Source organism: Pagrus major, chromosome 19 (assembly GCF_040436345.1).
Source record: "Pagrus major chromosome 19, Pma_NU_1.0".
In the NCBI taxonomy this organism is placed as follows: Eukaryota; Metazoa; Chordata; class Actinopteri; order Spariformes; family Sparidae; genus Pagrus; species Pagrus major.
Genome location: NC_133233.1, coordinates 26,148,179 through 26,171,440, shown reverse-complemented (window position 1 = coordinate 26,171,440; position 23,262 = coordinate 26,148,179). Strand labels below are relative to the sequence as shown.

Sequence of the window (23,262 nt, the reverse complement as noted above, 5' to 3'; positions counted from 1 at the left end):
TGTTTTCGTGTAATAAAAACCTCCTGAAATACTTTTTTGCTTAAGTTTGTTTAGAAATTTTATTTTTTTCTAGGATGTTAGTCGGCTGTTTTTGTGTAATAAAAACCTCCTGAAATACTTTTTTTGCTTAAAAGTTTGGGTTTTTTTTTCTTTTTTTCTGGGATGTTAGTCGGCTGTTTTTGTGTAATAAAAACCTCCTGAAATACTTTTTTTGCTTAAAAGTTTGGGGTTTTTTTTCTTTTTTTCTGGGATCTTAGTCGGCTGTTTTTGTGTAATAAAAACCTCCTGAAATACTTTTTTGCTTAAGTTTAAAAAAAAAAAAATAATTTTTTTTAGGATGTTAGTCGGCTGTTTTCGTGTAATAAAACCTCCTGAAATACTTTTTTGCTTAAGTTTGTTTAGAAATTTTTTTTTTTTCTAGGATGTTAGTCGGCTGTTTTTGTGTAATAAAAACCTCCTGAAATACTTTTTTGCTTAAGTTTAAAAAAAAAATAAAAAAATTTTTTAGGATGTTAGTCGGCTGTTTTTGTGTAATAAAAACCTCCTGGAATACTTTTTTTGCTTAAAAGTTTGGGGTTTTTTTTCTTTTTTTCTGGGATGTTAATCGGCTGTTTTTGTGTAATAAAAACCTCCTGAAATACTTTTTTGCTTAAGTTTGTTTAGAATTTTTTTTTTTTCTAGGATCTTAGTCGGCTGTTTTTGTGTAATAAAAACCTCCTGAAATACTTTTTTGCTTAAGTTTAAAAAAAAAATAAAACAAATTTTTAGGATGTTAGTCGGCTGTTTTTGTGTAATAAAAACCTCCTGGAATACTTTTTTTGCTTAAAAGTTTGGGTTTTTTTTTTTTTTTTCTAGGATGTTAGTCGGCTGTTTTCGTGTAATAAAAATGTCTTGAAATACTTTTTTGCTTCAGTCTCTCTTTTTTTTCTAGGATGTTAGTCGACTGTTTTTGTGTAATAAAAACCTCCTGAAATACTTTTTTTGCTTAAAAGTTTGGGGTTTTTTTTTCTTTTTTTCTGGGATCTTAGTCGGCTGTTTTTGTGTAATAAAAACCTCCTGAAATACTTTTTTTGCTTAAGTTTAAAAAAAAAAAAAAAATTTTTTTTAGGATGTTAGTCGGCTGTTTTTGTGTAATAAAAACCTCCTGAAATACTTTTTTTGCTTAAAAGTTTGGGGTTTTTTTTCTTTTTTTCTGGGATGTTAGTCGGCTGTTTTCGTGTAATAAAAATGTCTTGAAATACTTTTTTGCTTCAGTCTCTCTTTTTTTTCTAGGATGTTAGTCGGCTGTTTTTGTGTAATAAAAACGTCTTGTAATACTTTTTTTGCTTAAGTTTGTTTAGAAATTTTTTTTTTTTCTAGGATGTTAGTCGGCTGTTTTTGTGTAATAAAAACCTCCTGGAATACTTTTTTTGCTTAAAAGTTTTTTTGTTTTTTTTCTTTTTTTCTAGGATGTTAGTCGGCTGTTTTCGTGTATAAAAACCTCCTGAAATACTTTTTTGCTTAAGTTTTTTTTTTAAAAAAAAAAAAATTTCTAGGATGTTAGTCGGCTGTTTTCGTGTAATAAAAACCTCCTGGAATACTTTTTTTGCTTAAAAGTTTGGGGTTTTTTTTCTTTTTTTCTGGGATGTTAGTCGGCTGTTTTCGTGTAATAAAAATGTCTTGAAATACTTTTTTGCTTCAGTCTCTCTTTTTTTTCTAGGATGTTAGTCGGCTGTTTTTGTGTAATAAAAATGTCTTGAAAAACTTTTTTGCTTCAGTCTCTCTTTTTTTTCTAGGATGTTAGTCGGCTGTTTTTGTGTAATAAAAACGTCTTGAAATACTTTTTTTGCTTAAGTTTGTTTAGAAATTTATTTTTTTTTCTAGGATGTTAGTCGGCTGTTTTTGTGTAATAAAAACCTCCTGGAATACTTTTTTTGCTTAAAAGTTTGGGTTTTTTTTTCTTTTTTTCTGGGATGTTAGTCGGCTGTTTTCGTTTAATAAAAACGTCCTGAAATACTTTTTTGCTTAAGTTTTTTTTTTTTTTTTTTTCTAGGATGTTAGTCGGCTGTTTTCGTGTAATAAAACCTCCTGAAATACTTTTTTGCTTAAGTTTGTTTAGAAATTTTATTTTTTTCTAGGATGTTAGTCGGCTGTTTTTGTGTAATAAAAACCTCCTGAAATACTTTTTTTGCTTAAAAGTTTGGGTTTTTTTTTCTTTTTTTCTGGGATCTTAGTCGGTTGTTTTTGTGTAATAAAAACCTCCTGAAATACTTTTTTGCTTAAGTTTAAAAAAAAAAAAAAAATTTTTTTTAGGATGTTAGTCGGCTGTTTTCGTGTAATAAAACCTCCTGAAATACTTTTTTGCTTAAGTTTGTTTAGAAATTTTTTTTTTTTCTAGGATGTTAGTCGGCTGTTTTTGTGTAATAAAAACCTCCTGAAATACTTTTTTTGCTTAAAAGTTTGGGTTTTTTTTTCTTTTTTTCTGGGATGTTAGTCGGCTGTTTTCATGTAATAAAAACCTCCTGAAATACTTTTTTTGCTTAAAAGTTTGGGGTTTTTTTTCTTTTTTTCTAGGATGTTAGTCGGCTGTTTTCGTGTAATAAAAATGTCTTGAAATACTTTTTTGCTTCAGTCTCTCTTTTTTTTCTAGGATGTTAGTCGGCTGTTTTTGTGTAATAAAAACGTCTTGAAATACTTTTTTTGCTTAAGTTTGTTTAGAAATTTTTTTTTTTTTCTAGGATGTTAGTCGGCTGTTTTTGTGTAATAAAAACCTCCTGGAATACTTTTTTTGCTTAAAAGTTTTTTTGTTTTTTTTCTTTTTTTCTAGGATGTTAGTCGGCTGTTTTCGTGTATAAAAACCTCCTGAAATACTTTTTTGCTTAAGTTTTTTTTTTAAAAAAGAAAAAATTTCTAGGATGTTAGTCGGCTGTTTTCGTGTAATAAAAACCTCCTGAAATACTTTTTTTGCTTAAGTTTTTTTTCTTTTCTAGGATGTTAGTCGGCTGTTTTCGTGTAATAAAAACCTCCTGAAATACTTTTTTTGCTTAAAAGTTTTTTTGTTTTTTTTCTTTTTTTCTAGGATGTTAGTCGGCTGTTTTCGTGTAATAAAAACCTCCTGAAATACTTTTTTTGCTCAAGTTTTTTGTTTTTTTCTAGGATGTCAGTCGGCTGAAACCTCCTGAAATACTTTTTTGCTTTAGTATCAACTGCCACGAGCATTTAAAGTTTCTCTTAAAGGTTTTTCTTTTCTTCTGGGATGGTAGTCGGCTGTTTTTGTGTAATAAAAACCTCCTGAAATACTTTTTTTGCTTGTTTTTTTTTTTTTTTTCTAGGATGTTAGTCGGCTGTTTTCGTGTATAAAAACCTCCTGAAATACTTTTTTTGTTTAAAAGTTTTTTTTTTTTTGTTTTTTTTTCTAGGATGTTAGTCGGCTGTTTTCGTGTATAAAAACCTCCTGAAATACTTTTTTGCTTAAGTTTTTTTTTTAAAAAAGAAAAAATTTCTAGGATGTTAGTCGGCTGTTTTCGTGTAATAAAAACCTCCTGGAATACTTTTTTTGCTTAAAAGTTTTTGGTTTTTTTCTTTTATTCTAGGATGTTAGTCGGCTGTTTTCGTGTAATAAAAACCTCCTGGAATACTTTTTTTGCTTAAAAGTTTTGTTTTTTTTTCTTTTTTTCTGGGATGTTAATCGGCTGTTTTTGTGTAATAAAAATGTCTTGAAATACTTTTTTGCTTCAGTCTCTCTTTTTTTTCTAGGATGTTAGTCGGCTGTTTTTGTGTAATAAAAACGTCTTGTAATACTTTTTTTGCTTAAAAGTTTGGGGTTTTTTTTCTTTTTTTCTGGGATGTTAGTCGGCTGTTTTCGTGTAATAAAAATGTCTTGAAATACTTTTTTGCTTCAGTCTCTCTTTTTTTTCTAGGATGTTAGTCGGCTGTTTTTGTGTAATAAAAATGTCTTGAAAAACTTTTTTGCTTAAGTTTGTTTAGAAATTTATTTTTTTTTCTAGGATGTTAGTCGGCTGTTTTTGTGTAATAAAAACCTCCTGGAATACTTTTTTTGCTTAAAAGTTTGGGTTTTTTTTTCTTTTTTTCTGGGATGTTAGTCGGCTGTTTTCGTTTAATAAAAACGTCCTGAAATACTTTTTTGCTTAAGTTTTTTTTTTTTTTTTTTTCTAGGATGTTAGTCGGCTGTTTTCGTGTAATAAAACCTCCTGAAATACTTTTTTGCTTAAGTTTGTTTAGAAATTTTATTTTTTTCTAGGATGTTAGTCGGCTGTTTTTGTGTAATAAAAACCTCCTGAAATACTTTTTTTGCTTAAAAGTTTGGGTTTTTTTTTCTTTTTTTCTGGGATCTTAGTCGGTTGTTTTTGTGTAATAAAAACCTCCTGAAATACTTTTTTGCTTAAGTTTAAAAAAAAAAAAAAAATTTTTTTTAGGATGTTAGTCGGCTGTTTTCGTGTAATAAAACCTCCTGAAATACTTTTTTGCTTAAGTTTGTTTAGAAATTTTTTTTTTTTCTAGGATGTTAGTCGGCTGTTTTTGTGTAATAAAAACCTCCTGAAATACTTTTTTTGCTTAAAAGTTTGGGTTTTTTTTTCTTTTTTTCTGGGATGTTAGTCGGCTGTTTTCATGTAATAAAAACCTCCTGAAATACTTTTTTTGCTTAAAAGTTTGGGGTTTTTTTTCTTTTTTTCTAGGATGTTAGTCGGCTGTTTTCGTGTAATAAAAATGTCTTGAAATACTTTTTTGCTTCAGTCTCTCTTTTTTTTCTAGGATGTTAGTCGGCTGTTTTTGTGTAATAAAAACGTCTTGAAATACTTTTTTTGCTTAAGTTTGTTTAGAAATTTTTTTTTTTTTCTAGGATGTTAGTCGGCTGTTTTTGTGTAATAAAAACCTCCTGGAATACTTTTTTTGCTTAAAAGTTTTTTTGTTTTTTTTCTTTTTTTCTAGGATGTTAGTCGGCTGTTTTCGTGTATAAAAACCTCCTGAAATACTTTTTTGCTTAAGTTTTTTTTTTAAAAAAGAAAAAATTTCTAGGATGTTAGTCGGCTGTTTTCGTGTAATAAAAACCTCCTGAAATACTTTTTTTGCTTAAGTTTTTTTTCTTTTCTAGGATGTTAGTCGGCTGTTTTCGTGTAATAAAAACCTCCTGAAATACTTTTTTTGCTTAAAAGTTTTTTTGTTTTTTTTCTTTTTTTCTAGGATGTTAGTCGGCTGTTTTCGTGTAATAAAAACCTCCTGAAATACTTTTTTTGCTCAAGTTTTTTGTTTTTTTCTAGGATGTCAGTCGGCTGAAACCTCCTGAAATACTTTTTTGCTTTAGTATCAACTGCCACGAGCATTTAAAGTTTCTCTTAAAGGTTTTTCTTTTCTTCTGGGATGGTAGTCGGCTGTTTTTGTGTAATAAAAACCTCCTGAAATACTTTTTTTGCTTGTTTTTTTTTTTTTTTTCTAGGATGTTAGTCGGCTGTTTTCGTGTATAAAAACCTCCTGAAATACTTTTTTTGTTTAAAAGTTTTTTTTTTTTTGTTTTTTTTTCTAGGATGTTAGTCGGCTGTTTTCGTGTATAAAAACCTCCTGAAATACTTTTTTGCTTAAGTTTTTTTTTTAAAAAAGAAAAAATTTCTAGGATGTTAGTCGGCTGTTTTCGTGTAATAAAAACCTCCTGGAATACTTTTTTTGCTTAAAAGTTTTTGGTTTTTTTCTTTTATTCTAGGATGTTAGTCGGCTGTTTTCGTGTAATAAAAACCTCCTGGAATACTTTTTTTGCTTAAAAGTTTTGTTTTTTTTTCTTTTTTTCTGGGATGTTAATCGGCTGTTTTTGTGTAATAAAAATGTCTTGAAATACTTTTTTGCTTCAGTCTCTCTTTTTTTTCTAGGATGTTAGTCGGCTGTTTTTGTGTAATAAAAACGTCTTGAAATACTTTTTTTGCTTAAAAGTTTTTTTTTTTTTTCTAGGATGTTAGTCGGCTGTTTTCGTGTAATAAAAACCTCCTGAAATACTTCATTTGCTTAAGTTTTCTTTTTCTAGGATGTTAGTCGGCGGCTGTTTTCCTGTAATAAAAACCTCCTGAAATACTTCATTTGCTTAAGTTTTTTTTTTCCTGGGATGTTAGTCGGCTGTTTTCGTGTAATAAAAACCTCCTGGAATACTTTTTTTGCTTAAAAGTTTTTGGTTTTTTTCTTTTATTCTAGGATGTTAGTCGGCTGTTTTCGTGTAATAAAAACCTCCTGAAATACTTTTTTTGCTTAAATTTTTTTTTTCTTTTTTTCTGGGATGTTAGTCGGCTGTTTTCGTGTAATAAAAACCTCCTGGAATACTTTTTTTGCTTAAAAGTTTGTTTTTTTTTTTCTTTTTTTCTGGGATGTTAGTCGGCTGTTTTCATGTAATAAAACCCTCCTGAAATACTTTTTTGCTTCAGTCTTTTTTTTTTTCTGGGATGTTAGTCGGCTGTTTTCGTGTAATAAAAACGTCTTGAAATACTTTTTTGCTTAAGTTTAAAAAAAAAAAAAATTTTTTTTTTAGGATGTTAGTCGGCTGTTTTCGTGTAATAAAAACCTCCTGGAATACTTTTTTTGCTTAAAAGTTTTTGGTTTTTTTCTTTTATTCTAGGATGTTAGTCGGCTGTTTTCGTGTAATAAAAACGTCTTGAAATACTTTTTTGCTTAAGTTTAAAAAAAAAAAAAATTTTTTTTTTAGGATGTTAGTCGGCTGTTTTCGTGTAATAAAAACCTCCTGAAATACTTTTTTTGCTTAAAAGTTTTTTTGTTTTTTTTCTTTTTTTCTAGGATGTTAGTCGGCTGTTTTCGTGTAATAAAAACCTCCTGAAATACTTTTTTTGCTTAAGTTTTTTTTTTCCTAGGATGTTAGTCGGCTGTTTTCGTGTATAAAAACCTCCTGAAATACTTTTTTGCTTAAGTTTTTTTTTAAAAAAAGAAAAAATTTCTAGGATGTTAGTCGGCTGTTTTCGTGTATAAAAACCTCCTGAAATACTTTTTTGCTTAAATTTTTTTTTTAAAAAAAGAAAAAATTTCTAGGATGTTAGTCGGCTGTTTTCGTGTAATAAAAACTTCCTGAAATACTTTTTTGCTTCAGTCTTTTTTTTTTTTCTAGGATGTTAGTCGGCTGTTTTCGTGTAATAAAACCTCCTGAAATACTTTTTTGCTTAAGTTTTTTTTTTTTTTTTTTCTAGGATGTTAGTCGGCTGTTTTCGTGTAATAAAAACGTCTTGAAATACCTTTTTGCTTAAGTTTAAAAAAAAAAAAAAAAAATTTTTAGGATGTTAGTCGGCTGTTTTCGTGTAATAAAAACATCCTGAAATACTTTTTTGCTTAAGTTTAAAAAAAAAAAAAAAACATTTTTTAGGATGTTAGTCGGCTGTTTTCGTGTAATAAAAACATCCTGAAACTTTTTTTGCTTAAGTTTGTTTAGAATTTATTTTTTTTCTAGGATGTTAGTCGGCTGTTTTCGTGTAATAAAAACTTCCTGAAATACTTTTTTTGCTTAAGTTTTTTTTTTTTTTTTTTTTTCTAGGATGTTAGTCGGCTGTTTTCGTGTAATAAAAACCTCCTGAAATACTTTTTTGCTTAAGTTTTTTTTTCTTTTTTTCTAGGATGTTAGTCGGCTGTTTTCGTGTAATAAAAACATCCTGAAATACTTTTTTGCTTAAGTTTTTTCTTCTTTTTTTCTAGGATGTTAGTCGGCTGTTTTCGTGTAATAAAAACATCCTGAAATACTTTTTTGCTTAAGTTTTTTTTTCTTTTTTTCTAGGATGTTAGTCGGCGGCTGTTTTCCTGTAAAAAAAACCTCCTGAAATACTTCATTTGTTTAAGTTTTTTTTTTCCTGGGATGTTAGTCGGCTGTTTTTGTGTAATAAAAACCTCCTGAAATACTTTTTTTCCTTAAAAGTTTTTGTTTTTTTTTCTTTTTTCTACGATGTTAGTCGGCTGTTTTTGTGTAATAAAACCTCCTGAAATACTTTTTTGCTTAAGTTTTTTTTTTTTTTCTAGGATGTTAGTCGGCTGTTTTCGTGTAATAAAAACGTCTTGAAATACCTTTTTGCTTAAGTTTAAAAAAAAAAAAAAAAATTTTTTTAGGATGTTAGTCAGCTGTTTTCGTGTAATAAAAACATCCTGAAATACTTTTTTGCTTAAGTTTAAAAAAAAAACAAAAACATTTTTTAGGATGTTAGTCGGCTGTTTTCGTGTAATAAAAACATCCTGAAACTTTTTTTGCTTAAGTTTGTTTAGAATTTATTTTTTTTCTAGGATGTTAGTCGGCTGTTTTCGTGTAATAAAAACCACCTGAAATACTTTTTTGCTTAAGTTTTTTTTTTTTTTTTTTTTTCTAGGATGTTAGTCGGCTGTTTTCGTGTAATAAAAACCTCCTGAAATACTTTTTTGCTTAAGTTTTTTTTTCTTTTTTTCTAGGATGTTAGTCGGCTGTTTTCGTGTAATAAAAACATCCTGAAATACTTTTTTGCTTAAGTTTTTTCTTCTTTTTTTCTAAGATGTTAGTCGGCTGTTTTCGTGTAATAAAAACATCCTGAAATACTTTTTTGCTTAAGTTTTTTTTTCTTTTTTTCTAGGATGTTAGTCGGCGGCTGTTTTCCTGTAAAAAAAACCTCCTGAAATACTTCATTTGTTTAAGTTTTTTTTTTCCTGGGATGTTAGTCGGCTGTTTTTGTGTAATAAAAACCTCCTGAAATACTTTTTTTCCTTAAAAGTTTTTGTTTTTTTTTCTTTTTTCTACGATGTTAGTCGGCTGTTTTTGTGTAATAATACTTTTTTGCTTAAGTTTTTTTTTTTTTTTCTAGGATGTTAGTCGGCTGTTTTCGTGTAAAAATACTTTTTTGCTTAAGTTTTTTTTTTTTTTTTTTCTGGGATGTTAGTCGGCTGTTTTCGTGTAATAAAAACCTCCTGAAATACTTTTTTTGCTTAAGTTTTTTTTTTTCTAGGATGTTAGTCGGCTGTTTTTGTGTAATAAAAACGTCTTGAAATACTTTTTTTGCTCAAGTTTTTTTTTTTTTTCTTTTTTTCTGGGATGTTAGTCGGCTATTTTTGTGTAATAAAAACCTCCTGAAATACTTTTTTGTTTCAGCTCTTTTTTTTCTGGGATGTTAGTCGGCTGTGTAGTAAATAATCACATTGTGGTGGTTTTGTGTAATTAAAAAGTCCTCAAATACTTTATTTACTTGAGTATCACCTGCCACGAGCATTTTAAGTTTCTCTTTAAACCTTTAGGTGTGAGGATCACAAAACCTTCTAATTTATTGTTCATATACATCAATAAATCCACATTCAAAATAATCATATTACTGATTTATTGAATTTGATTCATCATCATTTACAAAGAAAGAAAACAGAAAAGCCCCGACGGCAGAAAATCTAAACAGTCTTTGACAAAATGTGAACATTTACCCTCCAGACAGTGAATATGATTCATTTCTTTGTATATAATTTCTCAGTTTTGCTACGTTGTTTTAACAAACAGTGCAAAATATAAATCTTTAAACTTTCATTCTTACAAGATCCAACTCAAATAAGTTCCTTTAAAAGCTTTTACGTACAAACTAAAATATATTTCTGACATTTGAAAAAACCGAGATGAGAATCTCAGAGAAGCAGGAAGATTCATTCCTTCATAACCAGTTCATCATGACGACCGACAAGGAAAGAAAAGATTAACTTCAGCTGTGAGAACAGAAACAAGACGAGACACGACTTCTGGAAGCTGGTGACGTTCTGATGAGGAACTTTTATTTGTTTCGAGGAACTTTTTCTCCGAGAGGAACCTCCATCAGTTTCTGTGAGCGGGAAAACAAACAGGTCAGGATTTTTCATGTTCACCAACAAAAACAAACAAACAAACAAACAAGAAACACATTTAATCATCAAGGAAACTTTAAAAATGATGACGAGTCAAACCTTCCAGTCTTTGGCTCAAGCTAAACACATGTATCTCACCTTGAGCAGCCGGGCGTGGTAAGCGTTATCGTCCTCGTTCTCCGCTCTCTGCTTGTCCACCTGGTATCGCTCGCAGGCCCGAGTCAGCTCCTGGGCGTCGTAGAGCAGCGCCGGGTCCAGAGAGTGACCGTTGATCAGACTCACCAGGTATTCCCTGTAGTGCTTCCTGCAGGAACACAGAGCTCTGTTAACAGGACGGGATAAACTGGACGAGACGGGGCTTCAACCTCAGAAAACATCTTTATCAGTGGGGAGAGACATTCAGAGACAACAGATTTGTTGGCCACTTGGGGGCAGCAGAAACAAGCTGATTTATTATTATTATTTATTATTTTTCTATCTGTGTTCAGGCTGAATGAATGAATGACGCGGTCAGAAACTCACTCGCAGAGTCCGGCTTGTCCCGGCTGTGTTTTGACGCCACACGGTGAATCGATCTGCTGCCCTCCTTCATCTTTCTGCTCCATCACACAACAAGCGTCTGTCTCACAGAGGACGAAACAAATTAATTATTGAGACTGAGTATCAAAGTATTCCAGTAAAGTGGCTCAAGACAACCTGGACTTAAATTTGAGATCACTAAGTGTTAGACGAGACGGAAACAAAGTGTTTTACCAGATTGCGTTCCAGTAGAAGGATCTGTGTTGAACTCCACATTGCTGTTCTGACAGGAGAAAAGGGAAAATTCAGTATTAAATTTACATTCCTACAATTTACATTTTTGCCACCAGCAAACATAAAACCAGCAGCATCTGTACCTTCAGCAGCTCCTGTAGTCTGGGCGGCTCCCAGTCTCTGAGATAGAAGAGACAGTCTCGGGGGTGATGAGCATGTAGACCGGGGTAAGTGCACTGAGGCGTCTTACATCCCGTCTGCCAGAGAGAACAAAAACAAAGAATCACAGGAGGAAGAACTTACAAAACTGTTGCTTTTATCGATGCTCACACTTGATGACTTCAGTCCTGATGATGCAGCTTGGTCTCACCTTGTGGTAGGGGTTGTTGCAGCCGCTGCAGAACTGGTACCTGCACTGGGAGCAGCTGAAGTGCATGCAGCCGCCTTTTGTGAGAGCGTACTGGAACCTGCAGTGAGGACAGGCTGCGAGAGGACAACACATACAGGTAAACTACTCGTACAGAACATTTAAACTGAAAGAGTCATGTGTATGTGGCGTGCTTCGATCAGATTTAAAGCTGCACGAGGAAACATATTTTTGAAAAAGACAGCCGGTGCATCATAAACTTGAAATTAGTCGGTCATATATTGGAGGTGAGGCTTTTAGCGCCGAGGGGCAAAACTTCAAAAATACATAACTGAGAAAGTATTTGAAGTACAGCTCGGAATAACATCATTGTTTTAAAACTTTTTTAAAATCATGTAACTTCAAAAAGGAAGTTTAAGGTTGAACTTTTCAGCCGCTGTGACAACAAAAGGACATAAATAAACACTGTGGTGTGTGAGGCGGCCTGATAATAAAGAATAATCAACAAAAAGCGAAATGAAAGTCGTGTGTGTGGTGAAAGTTTGGGGCCTCACTGATGCCGTTGTCCCTCAGGTAGCCGGCCAGGCCCTGCCGCTGGTACTCGGGATCGTTCTCCCTCTTCCACTGCTGGAACTGCTCGCAGGACAGATCCTGGTGCTGAGCCTCCCACTGAAAGACCACAGAGGGAGTTAACGAACGAGTGAGCGGCCAAAATCTCAAGGCTGAATTTCTAAACCGAATGAAGCATCTCATTATTCTTATCAACTGTGATGATTGATGGGAACACAGGGTACTCGTACTCACAGGTTTCTTACACTGAGCACAGAAACTCTTGTGACATGACGGACATGTGACCTTCAGCTGGTCTCCATCGTTGATAAAGCCGGAGGTGCACTGAGGAAGACATGTTCATCCTTTAGACCAGACTTCATGTAAATATGCATCTATTTTAGTGTTGTTTTATGTCATTTTACTGATTTTTTTTATCATTTCCCCTTGGATTTTTTCTCCTCCTGTTTAAACAGGTTTGATGTGTCTGTGTTGTTGATTTTATTTGTTTATTCTCTTTAAAAGTCAATAAAAAGAGGAAACGTGTCAACAGGACAACGATAAACGTAGCTGGTATTAACTGAAATATATCATCAACTATTTTAAAAAATGATTCCAGTCATTTTTTTAAGAGCTAGTGTGCAGTTTTTCTGTTTTATATTACTGTAAAATCTTTGGGTTCATGTTGGTTGGAAGTCAGGTTGAGCCCTGAAAAACAGTGATATATATTTTTCATATTTTTTGAAAGTGGAAGAAGCAAACATTAAACAGTAAATAACTGTTTCATTGTCACTTCATGCATCTTGTTTTTCCATCACTTCCATGTTTACTCCCAGTGTGGAAAAAATACAGTGAACCCAGGCGGCCCAGCAGAGCTAAAAATAACCAAAAACTAATTACAGGGAAGTGAGTATGAAAAGCAGCGTATGCAAACTGCAGGTGAACAAGGAAACCAGATTGTGAATGCTGATAAAGCAACAGAAAGCAGCAGATGAACTCACGTGACAACACCACAGGAACTTTGGGTCTTTCATCAGAGCGTGCTCCGTCAGTTTCTTATGAAACAGCTCGTACACTTCCTTCTCCAGACAATTCCTCAGCTGGAAAAACAAAACACGGAGAAGTTTATTGCTAAAAGCAAACAAATAAAGGGAAAAATCCAGCATATTATTCTTATTATTGCATCTTTTAGACGCACAACGTGTAATTTATGTCGCTTGGGGATCACTTAATCGACACAAAATAAAAAATAATCTTCAGATGCTCTGGAGGACGGGAGGAGAGCTCAGAGATTACTTTGTAACTTCTGGGATTAAAAAGTGGATTCGTCTTCACTCCTGTTTATCAACCTGACTGCAGCAGTGATCCGGAGGTGGTTCTGTTCTGTAATGTCGACTGCTGACTGGAGCCGGAGGGGAAATGTACTTTACTTCATGAACGTAACGTTACAGAGAGGAGAGAGAGAACCAGAACCAGAGCCAGAGTCTCTGCTGAGTTTAGTCAGAGGTTGACCTGAATTCAAACACACAAGCTGTGTCACAATTCGGGGGCTGCATCCTCCAAAAGGCTGCATTTGATTGGCGAATGCGTCACAGCGGCGCAACAACTCCTTCCCATTTCGAAGGCTCCTTTTAATAGACAACTATGTGGAAACACGGAGCGAAATAGCAGCTGAATACACTTTTATTTGGGTATGTAAGGTAAGTACGGGCTTTCAAGACACTCGAATAGCTAATGATACAATTATTTACCCCAATACTATCAAGCCTGCTAGGGGAGGAAGAGAGGCGCTTCATGACGCGAGGGTAAGGTCAGAGGGAGCTGGTGAAGTATGTAAGAAACTCCCCGAAGACCAGTAAACACCAGTAAACTTGTGGATTTCACACTCGTGTTTCACCATGTTTCTCTGTACCTGTATGTCCAGCGTGGAGAAGTAGCTGTCCAGTTGTTCGGGGTCGTTGATGTCCGGCTCGCTGCACCCGGGACACACCATGTCTCTGATGTGTTTGTCCCTCACGGCGATGGTGAAGTGCATCTTGAAGCACTCGTGACACACGGAGCACTGGCAGGAAGTCAGAGACTGCATCTGAAACACGGAGAGAAGAAGAAGAAGAAATGAACAGTTGTGTCACGAATGCTGAACTCTGAAGCTTCTCTTGCAAATAGAGCAAATAATGAGGGTCAGTTTTTATCTGTGTATAAATGTGTCGGCGACCCACCTTGCTGTGAGGGAAGACGCCATAACAGCAGGGGCACTCGTTGTTGAGGAGACGGCGGATGAAATCTTTGTCGGGCGACATTTTTACAGCGTTCACTACGTCGTCCAGAGAGTAGGTGACGTCCGGCTCTTGAAGCAACGCGATGACGAGCTCGCAGCGCCCCCAGCTGGGCAGGTCGTACAGCGCCAGCAGACGCCTGCACATCCTCTGCAGAGAGCACACGAGGCGAACAAGGAGTTAATGTAGCAGCAAAGATGTAACCACACAGGGCGTTGTCTTTTAATTATATAAAAAAACATATTCCCATGTCGGCACAGGTGCCAGGTGTGCACACAATAAGCCCTCAGGTGATTTTCCGTGCAGTCTGACCTGTTTGTCCGGGTTTTTGGGGTCGATCGGCGGCTCGGGTTGGTCGGTCCAGATACGCTGGTGGAAGGGCTCCAGGAGAGGGCGCTGCAGCAGAGACAAAGCCCCCTTCACCTCTCCTCCACTGAGCCGCAGGGCCTCCTCACACTGAGACGCATCTCTGAAGCCGAGAGAGTGAAGCTCCTTCATCTGCACACAACAGGGAGCGACATTGAATAAGAGGGATATATCCACCTGTGATGCCAGCAGCTGTAGCCAAACACTCAAAAAAAACGAGCATAAAAGTTAACTCGGAGGCCAGTTGACATTTAAACTTGATTTTGGTCTTTTAGGAGTTAAGTGTAACTCTTTATAAGCCTGTAAGACAGGAATGTGTGTGCCTGGCATACTGTTAATCTCCCAGCCTCAGTTTTAAAGTTTCCTTTGTGTTCCTCAGAGCAGTTTCTACATTATACTCATTAACCGGGTCGGCAGGGTGGTACAACACTCCTACATGTCACTCCCAACACACCACAGACTGTCTTTCTTCTGAGTTATCTGTCAAGGTCACAAAGACAGGAAATACTCCAAAGATGTCCCGACACCTCTGTTTCATCTGTGGAGAGCTGCTTATCAACCTCGCCACAGCTGAGGCTCCACTCCCTCTTCTGCACCGTTCACGCATGAATAAAGACCCAACAACACATTAAGTGCTTGTATCCCCATGAACTAATTCAGGGAAAATGGCGGTACTGAAAAAATAAACTACCAAAGTATTAAAGGACTGACAAAATGTAATAAGACACCTGGAAACTGGGATGGATCCAGTATTTTGTAACATCTGATCAGCTTCACACAGAAGCCCTGAGGGGCAGGTGCACACTTTTTTTTTGATTATTATTATTTTATGATTAATTTTTTTTTTCCATGTGTGAAAACTCATCAAAATTTTTTATTTAAGAGGAATGTCTTTTCCATGTGTGAAGTAAAAATAAAATTTCAAGATTTTTTTTCCATCAGTGAAAACACGTGAAAAGAAAATTTCTCAAGAAAATCTTCCTATTGCAGAATAAACTTTTTTTTAAAAAAAAAAAACAAAACCTTTTTTACTTTTTTTTTTCATGTATGAAACTGAGTGAAAACAAGTTTCCCTCCTGAAAAGAAATTTAAAAAAAAATGTTCACTCAGTTTTATTCATGAATTTTTTTTTTCATGTGTTTTAACAGATGGAAAAAAAATAAATGTGTGAAACCGAGACCCCCCTAAAGAAAATTTACATGTGTGAAGCGGAGAATTGATTTTTTCATGTCTGAAACCAAGTGAAAACTTATTTTGGGAGGATTGTTTTTCTGAAAAAAACTGAAAAACAATTCAGCAGAAATTATTTTTTTTATCCATTGGAGGATAATCTTTCCTGACGTTCCTTCATTTTTTCTTCCATCTATGAAAACACAATATTTTTTTTCCCAGGAGATTTTTTCCTCATGAGTGAAAAAAGGTGAATTTCCTTTTTTTGTTTTTTTCATGTGTGAAAACAAGTGAATTTTTTTTTTCTGGAAAAAAAACCACAAACCAAAAAAAGAAGTAAAAATTTCAGAAGATTTTTTTCCCATTGGAGGATACTCTTTCTCAGTTTCTTAGTTGTTTCTTCCACCTGTGAAAAAAATACATTTCAGGAGATTATTTTTCCTTTCCATGTGTGAACATGAGTGAAAACATTTTTCACAGATGGCAAAAATAAATAAGGAACTTTGAAAGATTAGAAAAAAAAATTGCATCTGTGATGCAGAGGGATCTTTTTTTTCCAGGAGAATAATTTTTTTTTCATGTATGAAACCGAGTAAAAAAAAAAGAAATTCAGGAGAATTTTTTTTTTCCAGATGAATTTTTTTTGTGTCTGAAGCCGAGTGAAAAAATGTTTTTTCCTTAATTTCTATGAAAACATGAAAAATGAGTGAAAACATTTTTCCCTCCTGAAAAGAAATACATTATTTTTGTTTTCCAGGTGTTTTTTCTAAGATGGAAAAATAAAGAAGGAACTTTTGAAAGGAGAAAAAAACCTGATTTTTTTTTTCAGGAGAATAAAATAATTTTTTTCACGTATGAAACCGACTGAAAACATTTTTCTGAAAATAAAACATTCATTGGTTTTATGCATGAATGTTGAATGAACTGTGTTTCGTATTGACTTTGTGTTTCCTACCTTGAACTGTCTGTCTCTCAGCAGCTGTCTCACTGCTCTGTCTGTGTCTCCTCCTGCTGATAACCAGGCCCGCTTGGCTTCAGCTCTGGACAGCTTCACACCTTCACCCGTGTCATTAGCAACGCTCTGCTCCGGCTCCCCTCCGTCTCTCTCCACCACGGCTTGTATCCCAGAATCCCCCGCTCTGTAGTTCAGCTGGACCGAAGCCGCCATGGCGCAGATCTCATCCAGCAGGTGAGGCAGCTCTGACGTCAGCCAATCACAGGGTTTGGTGTTGCTGCCGCTGCACAAGATGGCCGCGTACACCTCCTCAGGACTGACGCCACACTTTTCTGCTTCCTGTGAAGAACAAAGAAGAAGTTTTTAGGCAAAAAAACCCAAACATTTCCTCCTTTTACTTTACAGTCGTGAGGATCTTATAATGTAGTTAACTGAATATATTTAGGTTTTGGATTGTTGGTGGGACAAAGAAAGACATTTGGAGACTTCACCTCTGGCTTTTTGGCTTTTAAAGCTTCTCAAGTGTGAGTATTTTCTGCTTTCCCTGTCCTATTATAGAATAAACTAAATATCTGTGGATTGTTGGTTGCTGATTTTTTCAATTATTTGAGAAAATAATCTGCAGAATTCTTTGTTTTTCTTTGGGAAGCAGACAAACGAGCTCTGCAACAGATGCATCCTCCACCGTCATCACATCTGATTTATTTTCCTGCTTATTTCTTTGAAAAGAAAACTAGAGATTCTTCAGCGTTGACCTACTCTGATCTGGTGGATGAGATTGAGGCCGTCCTCTCGCATCGTCTTCTGTCTCTTCAGCTCCAGGTTGACTCTGGGCCTCGGTTGGGGCTTCACGCCCGGCTGAGGTTGATCTTTAGCGCTGGACGGAGTCTGCTGGAGCGACTGCGGCAGAGAAACTCCAGAGGAGTCTTTACCTGACAGGTTGCACATCTCACACACCGGAGAAGGCTTGGTGTTTACGAAGGTGCAGAACTGGCACATCCACTGAGAAAGAGAAAGAAGAGGGACGGCATGAATACAAAAATCATCCACGTATCTGCAGCAGATTGCTTCATACAGATACTTAATTACAGTCTACAGCAGAGGAAGAAAGGGAGCAGAAATCCCTCAACAGCAGCTCTGAAGATTCATTAAAACGTACATCACTACGCATGTTTGTCAAGACGTTGGGCATGTGCAGAAACCGATTATAAATCAGAACATTAGGCTCCCTGAGACAAACCTTTGTTCCGCAGTCAGGCAGAGATCCTGGGCTGGACAGCACCGGTGCGACAGGCGGGCGAGTGGCCAGACGAGGGCGCTCACACACCTCACAGAGGATGCTGCTGCCTTGATTCACAACTGTACAGCTCTTACACTGCCACTCTGAGGGATCGAGCACACACATTCAGACCGTTTCCTCGTGGCAACACCATTTTTATCAGTCGTATGTTCCTTTATTGTACTTTTATTTGCCTTTTTTTAATATTGCCGTAGAAACAATTATATATTTATTGTTTTTCTGTGTCTTAGTCTCACCTGTGTTGGGGGATGTCGGCACTGACATCGGGCTTTCCTGAGCAGTGGATGCAGCCGTAGCGAGTCGAGGTCGTTCGCAGGTCGTGCAGAGGACGGCTCGCATCTCGTTCACTGTAGTGCAGTGAGCACACTCCCATGGTGACAGAGAGGGACTGGAAGACGACAGAAAGCAACAGAGTTACGTTTACAACACAGTCTATAAGCCCCTTTACTTTCTTTTTAACAGCACTGATTGTTCTTGGTCTCTCTATCAACTCTCTCAAGCTCCTAAATGTTTTGTTTGTAAGTTTCTATCTGCTCCAGAGTCGGAAAAATAAAGGTTTCAGTGAAAGTTTTTCAGGAAACCCTCAGAGGTGTTTTCAAACGACACCTTAGGTCTTAAAAAACATTTTTAATCATCGACCCTTCACAGGTTAACATTGTTGGATTGTTTTTAGACATTTCACTGCAGAATTCTTCCATTTTGTATCTTTAACCTATATTTATACCGGCTGATCTAGGATAAAACTGATAAAAGGGCAAAAAAAGAGCTACAAACCAGCATCTAATAAAATCTGAAACACGACAATATGTCACTAACGACACGTTAAGCTTAAAGATCTTCTTCTCACTCACATCTAAGCATTTAAAATGTAAAGAAATCAGATGTTTTAGCTTTAATCCTGCTCTGGGTTTGAGTGCAGTTAAACATTTAAAGGCCTCTGAACGCAGCTTTTTATCTTAGATTTGATCAAACTCAGTGAGAAGATCATTTAAATTCTTGTAACATTTTAAGTTCACGTTTTGGTCAAATTTGCAGAACTTCTCACCCACAACTTCCAGTGAACGAGCAGAGGAAGGGTTCAGAGAGGACAAAAGGTCGTGCTCTCACCGCAGCTCTGATCGTCAGACCACACCGCAGCCAAATGAAGAAGTGAAGCTGAGCATGATTTGGTTTAAAGCTCCTTTTTTTCTCCTCACCTGGATGTTTTCGCTGGTGTGATGATGGTCCTCTTGTGGCCTTTGCGGTCGGGGTGAGAGTGGAAAAGCGTGTCACACTTCAGACACAACCTCTGGACACATGTGGAGCACTGAGCGTGAACAGGGGAGATCCCACAGATGCTGCAGGTCTCTGCAGAAACAAACACAAAGACACAAGTTAAAGAGACAAAAACGCACATGGTTTTTTGCCGTTTCCTGTTTTAAAGCCGACGTACCCTCTTTGGTTTTCTGTATTTTATCCCTCTTGTGATTGGCTCTGGAGGGGTGGCGGTGATAGAGGTCATCGCACGCGTCACAGAACGGCTGATTGTTACAAGACGGACAAACAACAGACGAAGGGCCGCCGCACAGATTACAGTCACCTGCTGCAGGAGAGCCTGCACACAAAGAGGGAAAAGAGTAAACTTCAAAAAAACTTAATATATGATGTGTACAACAGACAGGTAGTGATGTGTGGAGGCAGCTCACCTGTCGATGGTTTCAGGGGTCCTACGGTGCTCTGAGTTGGTTTAGGTGGAGGCGTCGGAGCCTTGAGTTTGTCTCCCTGCTGCTCCTCTCCGGGCGGGATGACCACAGCGTCACTCACCAGTTTGTCCTGAAGAAACCAGCAGCATCACAGTCAACACTTTAAAACATGCAGGAATAATAACTGCATGAAGACAAGATCATTGTATTTAAAGATGTGTTTAATGTAGTTTTTCTACTGTTCTTTATTAACTCATTTTCATTTTTATGTTTCCTAGAAGACACAAACACACAATTTAAATTGATTAACTTCTGGTACTTTTCACACATCAGTGTATCAAACAGCCAAAGTAAACACCTTCCTTTGTTTGAATTTTTTTAGAGTTTTGCTTTGTATCAAACAGTAAAAAAGTTGTAGCGTGATGCTGACACTGCACATCCTGTTCTTGAGTTTTGTATCCACATTTTTTGATTTGATGACGCGTGAGTAACCAGACAGTGTAAACGACTGCACCGACCTGCTGGATGACAGATGGGATGATATCTTTGTAATGTTCTGGGTGAGGATGTGTTCCCTAAACAAACAGAAAAGATGGATTACAGTGAATCTCCCACACAAAATGCAGCTGAACAACCATTATTCTTACAGACAAATACCAACCTTGACGAGCATGTCCACCTCCGTGCGTAAAGTCATGACCTCCAGCGTCACTGCAGCAACTTTCTCAGTGTCTGGTTCAGAGACTTCGTCGGGGAAACTGAGGCCATCTACCTGCTGGTTGGTGTAACCGTACAGAAAGAGGACTCTCCGGCCTCCCTGTGGATGAAAATGAAGGCTGTATCGTTATATAAGACCATGACGACCTTCAGACTTTCTCTTAGCGATAAATGATCCAGCAGGTTAATCATTACATTTGTAAAATATAAAAAAAAGACAAGGGCCTCATTAAATTCAACGTAAAGGCAAATTTACATTTAAAAAACATGTAAAAAGAGTTGCAGAGTTAGTTTGTCAGGTTTTTGTTCACCTTGATGGCGTCCACTGTCGTTCTGAACACGGGGTTGTTGTGCTTGACGCTCCTCCAGTATCGAGGCCTCGCAGGACTCGTCAGGTTACAGCCGTACTTCTCCAGGATACTCAAGGCCTTGACCAGTCTACTCAAGGACTCCAGAACCTGCGAGTAGTTGTGACATTTGGGTTGTTAAACTAAAATCATTAGCAATAAAATGAAGATCCACCGCCGAGTCAGTGTCTGTCATTCATGAGCTGATATTTACGTTTATTTAAGTTTCTAAAAACACGTTTATGTGTAAAAGAAAAGTGCTTTTTTAATAAAACAAACACTGGTTTGATATTTTTTCATTCTTACATCTTATTTTACAACAATATACATATTTTTTGTCACTTGTTTTCAATGATGGAATGTAAATAAGTATATTTACTCAAGTACTTTCCATGCAGACATCTAAAAAACAAGAAACAATAAATACAAAAAGCAAAAAAATCTTCTTGGGTGAGTGAAAATAGTTTCTATGGGAAACAAAAGAGGGAATTCATATGAAGTAAGAAGAAATAAAGGAATATTTATCTGGTACAAGTACAATTTTGAGGTATTTTTGTATACTTTTGTATCCACCACGTTTACTTGATAACTGTAGTTACTAGTTACTTTGTGTGTTTGTATGTTTGTTGTGTTTATATAGTTTTTCTGCCCCCTGGTGGTCAAATATCAGCTTTAAATAAAGATGTGTCCACAGAATAACAGGCTGCAACTAATGATTATGTTCTCGATTAATCTATTAGTTGTTTCATCAATAAAATGTCAGAAAATGATTAAAATATAAAATCTTTTAATGTTTCCTCAAAAGTCTCGTTTCATCCACGACCCAAATATATTCAGTTTCCTGTCACAGGGAAGGAAAGAAAAGAAAGTTTCTCCTTTTCACATCTTTTTATGTTCATTTCAATTAATTAAAACATAAAAATAAAAGATGATAGTAACAGTAAAATCTATCTGAGCAGCACCAGAACGGGTTCAGACGAAGAAAACAAACGTTACCTCCTGCTTGTTGCGGCCGGCCGTGTTCTCCCTCAACATGGCCTCCACCCCAAAGTGCCGGTACTTCTCCGACAGAGGCAGCGGGATGTTGGCCATCGTCTGGACGTCGGCCTTCACGTCCTGGGCCGAGCCCGAGACGGTGAGGAGGGACTGACATCTCCTCCTCACCTCGTCCATCTGGACCGACGGGGGGCCGCCGCTCATCGCTGTCAGAGAGGGAAGAGTCGACAGTATTGATTATGAATTAATAGCTGAACTCACTGCACCACTGTCACTCTCACATGTTTTATATCATTGAAATCTTTAGGTTTTAGATTTCTGGTTGGCAAAAACATACAATTTAAATATTTTTCACTGTTTTCTAACAAAATTAATCATCAGAAAAAATAACAAATAGGTTAATTTAAAATGTATTTGCTGCTGGGAAGCTCAATTATCCTCTTTCCACAGGTGGTTATCATTGATCAGTCACATGAGGTAAGAAGAGAGATATAAATAAACTTTAAACCTTTAAAAAACTGAGTTTTAAGTGATAATCAAGCAAAAGCAGGAAACTCAGGACGACAATATTACAGAATAAACACTCAACAAACACAAAGAAACCTCGTCTGAGGTCTGAAGTCAGAGCAGAAAATGTAAAAAACACAAAAAGCCAACGTGACACCTGACAAGTTAAAGGAATAAAAGCAATAAAACAGGCAAAAACACAGAAAGAGAGAAAAATAATTTAAAAAATAAATCACATCACAGCAAAGGAATGAAGTACAGATAAAGATTATGAGCAGTAAAAGGAATAAAAGGTCAATAAATAGATTAAAGATGACAAATAACACCAGTAAATGTCAGAAATAAGAAATAAGGACGTCACAAAAACACAAGAAATAGAAAGTTAAGCTTAAAAAAGTAGTTTTACATGAAAGCAAGTCTACAAAAGTGGGTTTTATGACAGATTTATCAGACACACACATTATAATACTGGTTTAAAGTGTAAAATAATGTAAAGTAATGACTTTAGTAAAGTCCAGGCTCATCACAGCTTCACTGTCAGTGACTGTTCGGCAGCAAACAACCGTCCGGATCAACAAAAAACCCTCAAACACGAGAAGACAACACTTTTACTGACGTTTCTTTAAGTTTAAACCCAGAAAACAACAATCCTCTTCAGCTGAAACCGAAACTTTAAAACAGCCCAAACAACTCGTCACAGACCTGCGGGGTCCAGTCAAGATGGCGTCGCCGAGTGTTCCGACACTTGTTCCGTCTGTCGGCGGGTTCTTAAGTCGTCATCGCTACGAACTAACGTGTTTTGGACGTGCGGGTTCGGTTCCGACCCGCTCTGAGTCGGTGCTGCTGCTGTCTGAAGCTAAGCTAACGCTGCTTCAATGCGGAACTACAGTCTGACGTCTCCACTTCCGGCTCCACTTCCGGTTAGTTTATTTTTTTCTCTCTTTCAAAATAAAAGCTGGAGCAGGAAGTATTCAGATACTTTACTCGAGTAAAAGTACTTATACCACACTGTGGAAATACTCCACTACGAGTAGAAGTCCTGCATTTAATGTCAGAGCAGTGATGGGAAGTAACTAATTAATACTAATACATTTACTCAAGTATAATTTTGAGGTACTTGTACTTTACTTGAGTATTTCCCTCTACTTCATTTTGGTGTCAAATATTGTACTTTTACAAGTACAGTACTTGAGTGAATGTACTTAAATCAATACTCTGATTATACTTACATACTTCTACTACAGTAACACTTTCAATGCAGGACTTCTACTTGTAATGGAGTATTTTTACAGCGTAGTATAAGTACTTTTACTTAAAGATGCACTGTGTAGTTCAGGGGACGAAATGTATATCTTTACTCTTACTTTTTCTTACTTATCTTTACTTTTACTTTGTTTACATGTGGCGGACCCTGCCACATTTCTAGCTTCAAGCAAATATAAATATTTGTGAGTTTGTATTATCGCAGTC

At 36.0% G+C, this 23,262-nt stretch overlaps 1 protein-coding gene across 1 annotated transcript; it reads right to left on the bottom strand.

Annotated features, from left to right (window-relative positions):
- Nucleotides 1-9,288: 9,288 nt before the first annotated feature.
- Nucleotides 9,289-22,709, bottom strand: LOC141014679 (E3 ubiquitin-protein ligase RNF31-like). The gene is made up of 24 exons (XM_073488568.1): nt 22,495-22,709; nt 21,286-21,491; nt 20,254-20,400; nt 19,887-20,042; nt 19,744-19,800; nt 19,229-19,355; nt 18,976-19,137; nt 18,740-18,890; nt 17,780-17,931; nt 17,484-17,626; nt 17,003-17,245; nt 16,244-16,582; nt 14,065-14,250; nt 13,696-13,902; nt 13,389-13,562; nt 12,478-12,576; nt 11,732-11,821; nt 11,482-11,596; nt 10,931-11,043; nt 10,704-10,817; nt 10,561-10,609; nt 10,330-10,426; nt 9,946-10,111; nt 9,289-9,785 (listed from the first exon to the last, which is right to left on the bottom strand). The coding sequence occupies exons 2-24, from the start codon at nt 21,487-21,489 to the stop codon at nt 9,738-9,740; spliced, it is 3,339 nt and encodes a 1,112-aa protein (XP_073344669.1). The 5' UTR covers nt 21,490-21,491; nt 22,495-22,709; the 3' UTR covers nt 9,289-9,737.
- Nucleotides 22,710-23,262: the final 553 nt, after the last annotated feature.

Coding starts and splice junctions, on each gene's coding strand:
- LOC141014679 (XM_073488568.1), bottom strand. CDS start 21,489: ATGAGCGGCGGCCCCCCGTCGGTCCAGATGGACGAGGTGAGGAGGAGA. Junction 20,401..21,285: donor CCGGCCGCAACAAGCAGGAG/GTAACGTTTGTT, acceptor AACTACTCGCAG/GTTCTGGAGTCCTTGAGTAG. Junction 11,597..11,731: donor GTGCTCAGTGTAAGAAACCT/GTGAGTACGAGT, acceptor GTGGTCTTTCAG/TGGGAGGCTCAGCACCAGGA.